General features: G+C 41.4%; 2 protein-coding genes across 27 annotated transcripts in view; one reads left to right on the top strand and one right to left on the bottom strand.

Moving 5' to 3' along the window:
• The window catches only part of LOC127363555 (uncharacterized), a 135,758-nt gene that overhangs the window by 118,387 nt on the left and 4,853 nt on the right, over positions 1–12,518 (top strand). The window lies entirely within an intron of this gene.
• LOC127363548 (anti-sigma-I factor RsgI8) overlaps positions 1–12,518 on the bottom strand; it is a 150,636-nt gene that overhangs the window by 97,509 nt on the left and 40,609 nt on the right. For 5 of the 14 annotated variants that reach the window (XM_051400138.1, XM_051400143.1, XM_051400147.1 and 2 more), the window contains one exon: positions 794–849. The exons of 5 other annotated variants lie outside the window; for them this stretch is intronic. In XM_051400138.1, coding sequence (XP_051256098.1) covers positions 794–842 — 49 coding nt within the window. In that variant the 5' untranslated portion in view covers positions 843–849. Of the gene's footprint in view, positions 1–793; positions 850–1,733; positions 1,879–12,518 lie in introns of those variants that run through there. 4 more of the 14 variants (XM_051400148.1, XM_051400150.1, XM_051400149.1 and 1 more) reach the window with 3 other exon arrangements.

The following is a 12,518-nucleotide window of genomic DNA, read 5'->3' on the forward strand; positions in this document are numbered from 1 at the left end:
ACAGTTTCAGCCGCTGGCAGCAGCTCTGTGGATGGAAATATCAGTCTGTCCATCCGTGTCCCCCTCAGGAGGAATTTAACTTAACACTAAAGTAACTCAGCTCAGCTATTAGTTTGTGTTTAGTGCTAATTAGCTCATGTTAGCATGCTAACACACCAAACTAATAGTCTTAGACTCTGAGTCCTCTTTTACTAACTGAGTTCTATAAAATCAACTTACCAGTGACACTGAGTTGACATCTGTCAGAGCTCGAACCATAAGTTGTTCTCACTTTACACAGGTACAGGCCCGAGTCTTCAGTCCTGAGTCTGGACACATGAAGTCTGATTCGTCCTTCTCTGAGGACGTCTTTGTCACACTGGACTCGTCCTTTAAACTGTTCATCCTGAGACTCTGGGACCTCGACATCTTCATGTAGATTATAGAGGACTGAAACCTTGTGATCAGTAAACAGTAGACAGTAAATAAAAAGGAAGTTGAGGGAACTGTGAGTGTTGGTTGTGAACGTCCATTCCAGTGTGATGTTATGGTTCTCCTCTGCCTGATAGGAGGTCTGTGTCACATTCACTACAAATGTTCCTGTTGAGGAGACAGAGAGGGAAAGTGAGGACCAGACAAAGTGACAACTTTAACATGTGAGCCTTTAAACTCCATCTAGAGATGTTTCTGTGGACAGTTTAGTGATGCTCTCAGTGCTGTAGAGGCCTTCCTCCTTACAGATTGAAAGATGGAAGTCTGAAAGTGTATTTGGACTTTTCTCTTCATGGATAATAAAGTGAAGGTGGAAACTAACCACAGACACAGGAGGTCAGGTTGATGAGCAGCAGGATCCAGCAGATCATCTTCTCCCTGTGAGAGGAGACAGCGGTGAAGAGTCATAAACAGATGTCTGTCTGTAGTCATTACAATACTCCTTTGTATTTATAGTCTAGGTACAGTGTTGATGCTGGTGACGTCTGATTTGACCACGGAGATCGAAGTAACGGCTGGCTTGCCCGCAGTTATCATATCACACTCATTATCTCGAGATCTCAAATTAATTATATTGTTATCTCGAGATCTCGAGAAAATTAACTCGTTATCCCGGGAAAACAGAGGAAATAAAATGTATGAATGCATGGCCCTTTAGGGCTTCCGTAGTTCATTGAGCTGTGTTGCAATAAAAACACCATGTGCTGAAAGTACGTGGACAGACAAGGAAGCAACAACAGCAGCAACTAATGGTGAACAGGCTGCTGGTTGTACAGACCACAATGAATGTGGAACTTACACAGCAGCAGCTTCAGCTCTGTGGTTTACTGACGGTTCACTGTTTCCTGTTTCACACAGTCGCAGCACAACACTGTCAGTGTTTTTGATGAGCTTTTATTACCTTAAAGATTAAAATTGATTGATTTTATTTGAGTTGTTTTAAGGAATAAACATGTTTAATGAGGCTACAATATAAATACTGCCAACATATAAAGGAATGACAAAACAACAGATAAACACAAACAACGATGCTGTTGTCAGATCTTACAATATAAGAATCATATATATATATATATGTATATATATACTTTTCCCCTTGAACTATGTAGAAGAACACGGAGCGATAATAGAAGCTGGAAACAGTTTGTTGGTATTAAACGTGCAGCTGTTCCTGCTGTTCTATTCAAATATACAGACTCAACCTTTACAACTGAAGTTCACTCCTGATTAACACCAACATCAATATAGGATTCATTACTGACCGTGTTTGTCTTCAGTCCAACAGCAAGGTGAAATTAAAGTATGATCCATGATGTCTGCATTCTTGTCAAGAAATTAGCTCTGAGTGCTTTTGGTTCCGTTATATGTATCTACACTGTCAGTGTGACTCCCCCTCTCTGATTGGTTCCACATACAGATATGCATCGTGTGGGTTTTGTTTCATCATTAGTTTTTCCAGTTTACCCAAAGTCAGTCAGTTAAATTAAATCTCTGAGTGTGTTTTAGGTTTAATAACTGTGTGTTCTGTTAAGATCAGTACTGTCTCATGTGTTTTTATCTCTTTCTCTGTCTGTAAGGTGACTGTTCAGTCTCTGTGAGTTTGAGGGGGATCAGGGTGTTTACTTGAAATTTCTATTAAAGAATAAACACATTTATTGTTATAAAACAGAATCAGAATTTATAGTTTCAATGTGAAGTACAGACTACAGATTGTTTTATTCTCTGTGGTCATGAAGCTGAAATAACTTCCTCCAAATAAACTCACCTAGCATTGTTGTCAATCTTTTCTGAGTATTTTATTACTTTTAAGAATAAAACCGAAGAATAAATATGATCATCTTCTTCCTCATCTGACAGCTCGCTGCTATTCAACTGTTAACTAATCATTAGATTGATAGTCAGCAGTGTTTGAGTTGTGTTCAGGGTTCATGTACTGTTGGTTCAACATGTGTTTCTTTCTACTGTGACACAGATTAGAAATGGTTGAACATGACGGTTTGGTACAATTGTCCAGTTGAACTGAGTTATAAAGCAGTTCTTCCTCATCACTAACATTAAGTGTTGAAACAGTCAGTTAACATCAGATATTGTTGCTGGTTGAGGGAAGACAGACAGGAGATAAAATGGTGGTTTGTTCTTTATTTCACTTTCTCCCTCCCTCCTTCAGATCCAGATCAAATGTTTCATATTCGGTTCTTTATCATCAGGCTATAGACTAACATAAGTCTAACATAAAAGTATTAATGAAAGAATCCAGGAGTCCACCGCCTAAATATGGAAAGTCTGCTGATCTAACTTTTAGTCAGAAGCAGCAAAAGTGAATTCACAGAACTGTAAGACATTTTACAACCTAAAGAAATATTAAGGATATTTATGAAAAGGCTTTTGGTGCTGGTCACACTTTCTGATGATGGCTGTGCAGTCTAGAGGGGCGACTGTGACTTGTCTGTTCACAATTCATGTGTTATTAAACACATACCGCAACAGGCACTCCACTTCTCACTTCTCATGCACTCTGGGTGGAGCAATACTGAGTTACATCACTGTGTTTCTCCGGGGGAATACCGCCAGTGACTCTCTGTGCCACCTGTTGCATGCTGCAGAACCTGCGAGTCCCCTGTTCAGCTATAGCTGTAGAATACTTTGAGACTTCAAAGGCTTTCATTCCTCATATTAGTCATCAACAGCAACATTTCTGTTCATGCGCCTGGCTTTATAAGTCAAACCATGGAGGGAAACCATGTTTGAAAATGGAAACGCTTAAATTGAGGTTTTAAAAAGTGACAGAAGATACGCCCACAGGGGGTTTCATAAAGTACACTGACTGTTGTTGTTCAGAGTGAGTGTGTGTGTGTGTGTGTGTGTGTGTACATAATGAGATGCAGTTAAATCAGGTGAGTAAAACGTTGATCTTTAGTTTACAGTTCTGTAAATTCTCCAGCTACTTCCGGTTACCGGCATTTTTAATTTGCATATTAGTTAAATATTTAGTTTCACCCGAAACATTTAGATTACATTAAACATTGTTTGAAGCTAAATGTGACAAAATGTTGCTGTTATTTTCAGCGTGAGCCGCTTTACAAACGGCACCCCATAGAAGTCCCCCCTCTCAGTTTCATTGAACTTTAGATTAGTAAACGACCCACTCTACCTCTGAGCCACAGTCAACCCTCACCTGTTTGTATGACCTGCAGCCAAATCCTATATTGATGTTGGTGTTAATCAGGAGTTAACTTCAGTTGCAAAGGTTGAGTCTGTATATTTGAATAGAACAGCAGGAACAGCTGCACGTTTAATACCAACACTTCATTCACTAATTAATTAATTCACTAACTCTGAACAACACTAATTCACCTTCAGTAGCGATCATTTATATTATTTATTATCCATATGGAGCTGTCAGTGATGCTGTTTATTATTCATGAATAAAGGTAGTTTATAGTCTGCTTTTGTATTCAAGAGTGGCTTTGTTATTATTGTCATGGTGAGTGTAATGTCAATAATAATGCTATGACGGGCTGGAGGAGCATACGTCTAAATGAAGCCGGACATGTCCCTGTTGGTAATGCTAAATGCAGTCCCTCCAGAAAAACGTGATTATGCGATCACATAATTGATCCGCACATTTATTTATTTCAAATATATCAATCTATCAAAATATTCGGGGCATGCATGATTTCCTAATCCCCGCAAAACAGTCACATATATCTTAGCAGAAAGTTGAAACATGTTGCGTTTACTTCACACAACACGCAAACCTGTAAACCCCGCGAAGAAGACATGATGAAGTCTGCAAATCTCAAGTCTCATTTGTGTGTGTGTGTGTGTGTGTGTGTGTGTGTGTGTGTGTGTGTGTGGAAGCCATCGACAGAGACGTTGTGGTCCGTAATGTCCCTGTGCAGTCCTGTCTCAGTGAAACACATCAGACTCCCGGTACTCTGCGTGGCTCCGCGTTAAGAGACCGCTTCAATCTTCTCCATAAAGCCGTCCCGTCTCCACCCTCCTCTCTTCCCCCACGTTGCTTCCCTCCTCTTCATCCCCGGTGTGTTTCCTCCAGAGTTCAGCCGGTAAATCAGCGGCTCTGTCCACTGTACCGACCGCCGTTAGTGCCATCATACGGCAGCGTGTCCCGGTGGAAGCGGCATTAAAACACGAAAGAAAACACAAAGACTCTGTCAAACAACATCGCTAGAGAGGACAGGACTTCATAGAGTTACAGTGAACAAATAAGAACGAACAAAAAGAGATTAAAAGTTAAGAAGTTAAAGTTAAAAACTCAAAGGCTGGAGTAACGGAACAGACAGCAGCAGCTTTTCATCTGAACAAAGGGCAGAATGTAAAATGAGATTTAGTTTGTGAATTACTTTACTATGTTTATTGAATTTGCATGAATGAATTCATGGTAATTACATATATAAGCATATTTGTATTTTGTTTTACCCAAGTCTCAACTGGACAGCTGTACCAAACCATCATGTTCAACCATTTTCTAATCTGTGTCACAGTAGAAAGAAACACATGTTGAACCAACAGTACATGAACCCTGAACACAACTCAAACACTGCTGACTATCAATCTAATGATTAGTTAACAGTTGAATAGCAGCGAGCTGTCAGATGAGGAAGAAGATGATCAGCTTCATGACCACAGTTATTTGTTTTGTTACTGTGATTGTTATTGTTTATTTACAGTTGTCTTTCCCTTATATGCAGACAGTGTTTATGTTGCTGCCTAATGGAAAAAATATTTATTCTTCGGTTTTATTCGGTAAAGTAATAAAATACTCAGAAAACATTGACAACAATCAGAACTGAAACTCACTGAGGCAGGAAGTTACGCCCACTTGGTTCTGCTGTATATTTGTTCACCACTAGGGGGACCTTTGTTGCTTCCTTACATGTCTACATGTTGAATGTGTTTGTCTTCTCCTCCAGGCTGTGGCTGCTTTCATTCTACTTCACTTTAAATCAGCATGCAGAGACTTTAACATGCTCCACATACTGTCTGTTATTAATGTGTCACTTTAGTTCTTGTTGGATCATGGTGCAGTGGATACTTTTCTAATCAATGTGCACTTTGAACTGCAGCAGCACAGCTCTGACAGCTACAGTATAACACATGATGAGACATGATGTTCACTGTGATGGATGCTCTGACTCAAGTTTCAATGGACTGCCTGGAGGAAGGCAAACACATTCACATATACATGTACAATCACTGCATTCAATAGGAAATATATACAATACAATATGTTTATTAAAGACTATTAAAAGACTTCTTTCATATAAATAGAGATTTATTTACAATATATACACACATTATAAACAGTATAAAGTCAGTGCATTGTAACAGTGTCCATCAGAACGAATGAATTAAGATAATTATCTTATCTTATTAATAATAATGTAAACTGGGTTCACAATAAGAACCATAGCAGCATCAGTAACAACATATAAAATAAACAAAGTAAACATTATCAATCAGTAAATAAAAAGATAAAACAATTAAAAACAACAATAAAACCACAGTGAATAAAAGGTTAGAAAAAAGGACCGCCAGAAGACAAGACTGTAAAAGTGCATTTTAAGAAGAGACTTAAAACAGATGTTTAAGGTAGAGAGTCTCAGAGTCTGTTGGTTTCATCAGTCAGGTCTTAAACAGTCTGATGGCTCATTGTGACAGAAAGAGGGTCCTCCAAACAGAGTCCTGTAAGTCCTGATGGGTTGTGTCAACATCTGTACAGCTGCAGAGACGTTTCATTTCTTATCAGAAGATTTAGTCATACAGTGACAGGAGGCAGAGCAGAATACGACACAGACAGCCAGTAGAGCTGCTGTCAGTCCAACATAGAGGCCGATCCTTCCCCAACGCTCTGGTTGTGGACTCTCTGGTTGTGGACTCTCTGGTTGTGGACTCTCTGGTTGTGGACTCTCTGGTTGTGGACTCTCTGTTGGTTTCTGAGGTTTGGGCTCATCAGCAGCTGCTGTAAAGGACATTATATAAAATGTGGTTAAACAGCAAACATTATCTAGTTACAGCTTCTCCAATGTGAGGATTTGCTGATTTTCTCTGTTTCCTGGTTCATGGCTCCAGGTCGTTATGATGGACAGTTTCAGCCGCTGGCAGCAGCTCTGTGGATGGAAATATCAGTCTGTCCATCCGTGTCCCCCCTCAGGAGGAATTTAACTTAACACTAAAGTAACTCAGCTCAGCTATTAGTTTGTGTTTAGTGCTAACTAGCTAATGTTAGCATGCTAACACACCAAACTAATAGTCTTAGACTCTGAGTCCTCTTTTACTAACTGAGTTCTATAAAATCAACTTACCAGTGACATTGAGTCGACATTCACCAACGTTGTCACCATAAGTTGTTTACACTCACTTTACACCGGTACCGGCCCGAGTCTTCAGTCCTGAGTCTGGACACATGAAGTCTGATTCGTCCTTCTCTGAGGACGTCTTTGTCACACTGGACTCGTCCTTTAAACTGCTCATCCTGAGACTCTGGGACCTTGACACCTTCATGTAGATGATACAGGCCTGAAACCTTGTGATCAGTAATCAGGGTACAGTAGATAGAAAGAGAGTTGAGGGAACTGTCAGTGTTGGTTGTGAACGTCCATTCCAGTGTGATGTTATGGTTCTCCTCTGCCTGATAGGAGGTCTGTGTCACATTCACTACAAATGTCCCTGTTGAGGAGACAGAGAGGGAAAGTGAGGACCAGACAAAGTGACAACTTTAACATGTGAGCCTTTAAACTCCATCTAGAGATGTTTCTGTGGACAGTTTAGTGATGCTCTCAGTGCTGTAGAGGCCTTCCTCCTTACAGATTGAAAGATGGAAGTCTTCTCCCTGTGAGAGGAGACAGCGGTGAAGAGTCATAAACACATACATAGTGATGTATATCTTTTATATGATGACACCAGAGGTTAAACTCTGCACCATCAGCAGGAAACATGGAGCTGAAGAGGACATTGAGAGTTCAATCTAACATCTTTGATGGTTACTCAGTAAAACAATCATCAGATGAAGTTTGATTAAATGTGTTTGTGTGAATCCACAAATAAAAATGAAACAACAGTTTCATATATAATAAAAACACCATGTGCTGAAAGTACGTGGACAGACAAGGAAGCAACAACAGCAACAAATAATGGTGAACAGACTGATGGTTGTATCACATGATTATTATTTGTTGAGGAACTGACTGCAGATCACAATGGTTGGTTCAGCTCAACATGGTTCAAATGATCATAAATAAATAACATAATCAAAATATATTGCAATGTGCAAAACAGCAGCATCCAACAGTTTACGGTGTCTGTGAACCAGTAGGTGAGGAGTCGGGGGGACTTTCAGTATTAGTGTCTTTATTCTTGCTTGAACGATAAACAAGCGTCCAGTCACTAGGTGGCAGCAGTGCTCAAACTAATCAACAAGCGGTCTGTTGTTGAAGAAGTACACAGGAACACTGGTGTACAGAGCTGAAGGAGGAGGAGAGATAGAGGTTTGGGTGACAGAAAATAACTGAGACCCACAGCTGTGAACTAACCACCATCAACTATCTAAGTGTGCTTCAGTTTAGAGGGATTGATCTGGTTTCTTCTCTCTGTTATTATCCCTTTAATATCCTGTATTCTGTTTGTTCTTTATTACAAGTTTGCACTTGTCCCAGAGTTTCAATACACACTCACTGGGCGGAACAACGCCGTCATAAAGTCAGATGAATTTTTCAGACTGAAGACTGGTGAAGTGAACCCAAAACATGGTTCGGGTAACTCAGCGTCACTGGTGAGTCTCTGTCTCTGTCTCTGTCGATGGCTTCCACACACACATATATATATATATGGAGTATATGTAACGAAAGTAATTTCTCCCTGGGATTATTCTGATTGTGATTTCAAGAGTTATGAGAAATAAATCTGATTTAAACTAACATTTAGTGTTGAAACAGACAGTTAACATATTGTTGCTGGTTGAGGGAACACAGACAGGAGACACAATGGCGGTTTGTTCTTTATTTTACTTTCATTCAGACTCCCTCCCTCCTTCAGTTCACTTCTTTCTGATGATGACTGTACAATCGAGTAATCTAGGCAGGGGGCTATGGCTCAGAGGTACAGTGGGTCTGCATACCAAACCACGGTTGGCGGTTCGATCCTACAAATCCCAAATTGCTCACCTTGCTTGGGTGTACGAACGTGGCGGAGGAGGAGGAGTTTGTGTAGCAGAACTACAGAACTCGTTCACTGTGCTGCTACCAAGGTACCATACCAGGCGGCTGCATACCAAGGTTTGTATGCTGGGATCCGCTGGGCAGTGTAGCAGAACCACAGAACTCATTCATTGCTGTGTTCATTGCTTTAGTCAGTTTGAGCTGGTGGATAAAATGGTTGAGAAAGACAGCTTTCGGTTATTGCCCCTCTAAACAGAATCTGGGGGACAATCAGATTTCAGCAAGAGTTTTTCTTCATACAGTGACAACTGAAACAAGAATTTAAGAATTTAGAATTTGAGAACTTATTAGCATTACGATTTATCACGAATGTTCATGTGCTGAATGAGAACTAGGTACTACTTCTCCACCTCTACTTAACAGTTTCACTCACCGACTCCCTCACTGTCTGGTAGCATTCTCTCTGCCTTATGCAGGCTGAGTGAGTGAGACTGCTAAGTAGAGGTGGATAAGCCGAACTTCTTGCAAATCCCAAAGTTTACTACAGAACCATCTCTGCCATCAGGTAAACATTTACAAATATGATCTCTCTACAGGACGTTGGTGGCCAGCAGCTTAAACTGCAGCAGGGGGAATTCACTGTATCAAACTACATAGTTTTACTATTAGAGTTCTGTTGATATCTAACCTACACGCTGCTCTTTATTTCATGTGGACATTTCTGTGGATTAAGCTGTTCTTGTATTGTATTTATCAAAGCTCAGTGTATAAAGACAGAGGACGTGTATGGCCATGTTGGTCAAACATGTCAGAGAGAGGGATCTATGCACTTCTTGTCAAACTCTAAAGTGACAGGTACTAGCCCCAGGCACCCTGTCCCAGGTCAAAAGGTCAAATCGATCAATCAAAAAATCTGACACTTCAAGGTTTGTTTTTAAGGGGGTCTAATAGATAGAGATGCCCCCCCTTCCAGATGGTAAACATTTTGCCCCCCTTCCAGATGGTAAACATTTTAAGATAAAACAATCAATAGATTGTACACAGTTAATTGGCCCACCCCCCACCCCCGACCCTATGGCGGGGAACCTTTAAAACTCAAGTGTGAACAAAAGACAAATATTATAAGTACAGAGTCAGCAAAGAGTTCGCCATCAATTCACAATGCTACAAGAAAAGTTTTACGATTGTGAAAAAGAGAATATACCAGAAGATGAGATGTCTGTGATTTGCGAGACACCAGTCACCATCTACCGGCAAGTGAGAGGGCCTCCTCCCGCCCCGAGGAAAAGTATGGTGTATGTACAGCGTACACAGGCTCCTCCAAAGGAATCTCTGGGAGAACAATGGTCTTTACTGCAGCATGGATCTTCTGGATGTTGGGGGTATGTGTTCAAGTATGAAGAGGGCGAGCTCTGGTTGTACCAGCTGGGTGATGATGAAAAATTGAATTTGATGAAAAATGTGGTGACTCTTACCTCCAACGACTGGGCCGTGTTGAGGCTAGTGATGTCTGATCGGCCCTCGGATGAGAAACAAGTGAGAACAGATCCTTCCACCGATGTACCAGAGTCTGGTGTCATTTCTAGGGCTGTTTGGCAGGCAAAGATATCTGGTTCCAGTCAATGGTTCATACGCGCCACTATCCAAGCATCTAGGGAGAAGCCTCTTGAGGAGGATTTTGTCCTAGAGTATTTTAATACGAACTGCGGTGTATTCCGGCCTGTGCTAGCCATCCCTTTAGCCGCTTGGCTAGAAAAGATGGATGAAATAGGAGAGAGAATCACAACCCTCTTCCATAGCAGTCGTAATTGGAATGACACTTTGAAAGTGAGAAAAAAGCTGACGTTCTAAGCCACACACCTGACCGCCCACTACCGCCCCCTGACCGCCCACTACCGCCCACTACCGCCCACTACCGCCCCCTGACAACCCACTACCGCCCCCTCTCCGACCACTACCCCGTCTTCAAAGGTTTAAAAAGGAGTAACACAGTCAAACCTAACACAGCATCCTTGATCAAACCGCTCCAAAACGAAAAAAAGAAGAAATGGCCGCCATCAACGGACAGCAGCGCGGGATCGCCACTATCTGGACCCCATTTTCAGACATCCCTGAAGATTCAACCTCTGGGGCCGTTCGGGCGCAACTCGCAGACATTCGGCCGATGGATCCATCTGTAACCTCAGCACTGTTTTGGAGGAACCCCAGGACCCTGCCTCTCCAACGCTGTACGACTCGCCATGCTGCATCCCTGGTTCATACGCAGATGGGACCCAGGATTCGCAGTTCTCAACCCACAATGGTGGTCCAGAGCCCTGGCTATCCACCAGCCCCACAGAACTCACCCTGTGATTCCGTCTGGGTAGACATGGGTGATTCCCAGCCTCCCACACCTCTACGGCCGGCACCAGAGTACCCAACCCTCTTGAGCTCTGTTTCTTTGACTCCACCACCATTACCACCTCTGTGGGATGAGGAAGAACCGGTGGATGAAATCGACGGCTGGCTATCTAGTGCTTTCTACGGTACTGTTAAAACGGCCGTGCTGCATCTGCTCGCCATCACCATCAACAAGTACCGCACTGCCAACTGCTACGGATGTCAAACCAGCCACCCCAGCCAGAAAGAACATCAGTGTTTGGAACCGTTAGAGGAGTTCTACTATAGCATCAACTTTCAAGGGTTGATGAAGATGCTTTACAAGCCTAAATTCATTCCTGCAGTTCAGTGTCTGTTGAATATGCGTAACCTTCCATCTGATGAAGTTAGAGTCAGGGCCGCTGCTGATATGATTCTACACAATCTGAAAGATGTGGAAGCGACCTCTGACAGCATGTTTGATCATTTAGGTGCCAAAACGATATGCATGCAGCTCAAGTCGGTCACTAGGTGTTGGGGATTGTGATTTTATAAACAAATATTTTGAAAACAAAGAAAAAAAAAAAAAAAAAAAAGGAGTTTTCCTCCACAAGTAGTGTGCACTCTCATGGATCCTGTACTTTTTATACTTATTTTCATACTTGTTATTAGAACTGAAAAGTTTATCTTGTACTTTTATAACATGTGTTTTTGTATTTGTGACTATGCAAACCTCTAATAAAATAACTTGTACATCGTATTTTTCTCTCATTCCGTTTTCAACATGTCTGAGAAACGTTTCATGAAAAAAGTGTATTACGATCCTAGCCATCCAGGGAGCTTTGGAGGTGTAGAACGACTACGTAAAAATGTTCAAGATGAAACATGTCAGAGGGTAGGAGTTCAAAATGTCAAAGACTTTTTATCAGAGCAGGATGCTTACACTCTACACAAACCAGCCAGAGTACATTTTATTAGAAACAGAGTTTTTGTACCTCGTCCTTTAAACCAATTTCAAGCAGATCTGTGTGATATGCAAGCTCTGTCTGAATATAATGACGGGTATAATTATTTATTAACGGTCATAGATGTGTTTTCCAAGAAGGCATATGTACAAGCTCTGAAGAGAAAAACAGCCGTTGAGGTGGTAAAGGCTTTTGAATCTATTTTTGAAGAAAGTCAGACGCCTGTAAAACTACAAACTGATGCGGGGAAAGAATTTTTTAACAAGGCTTTTGAGGCTTTGATGAAAAAACACGGTATCATACATTTTTCCACAGCCAGTGATCTCAAAGCCTCTGTGATTGAAAGATTTAATCGTACTTTAAAAAGTAGTATGTGGAGATACTTTACGGCAAACAACACCATGCGCTACCTCGATGTCTTACAAGACTTGTTGAAAAGCTATAATCACAGCTATCACAGCAGTATTAAAATGAAGCCTATGCAAGTGACCTCAGAGAATGCCTTCCAAGTGTTTCAAAACCTGTACGGTACATCCTCAGCCGCTCA

Source organism: Dicentrarchus labrax, unplaced genomic scaffold, assembly GCF_905237075.1.
Source record: "Dicentrarchus labrax unplaced genomic scaffold, dlabrax2021, whole genome shotgun sequence".
Lineage (NCBI taxonomy): Eukaryota > Metazoa > Chordata > Actinopteri > Moronidae > Dicentrarchus > Dicentrarchus labrax.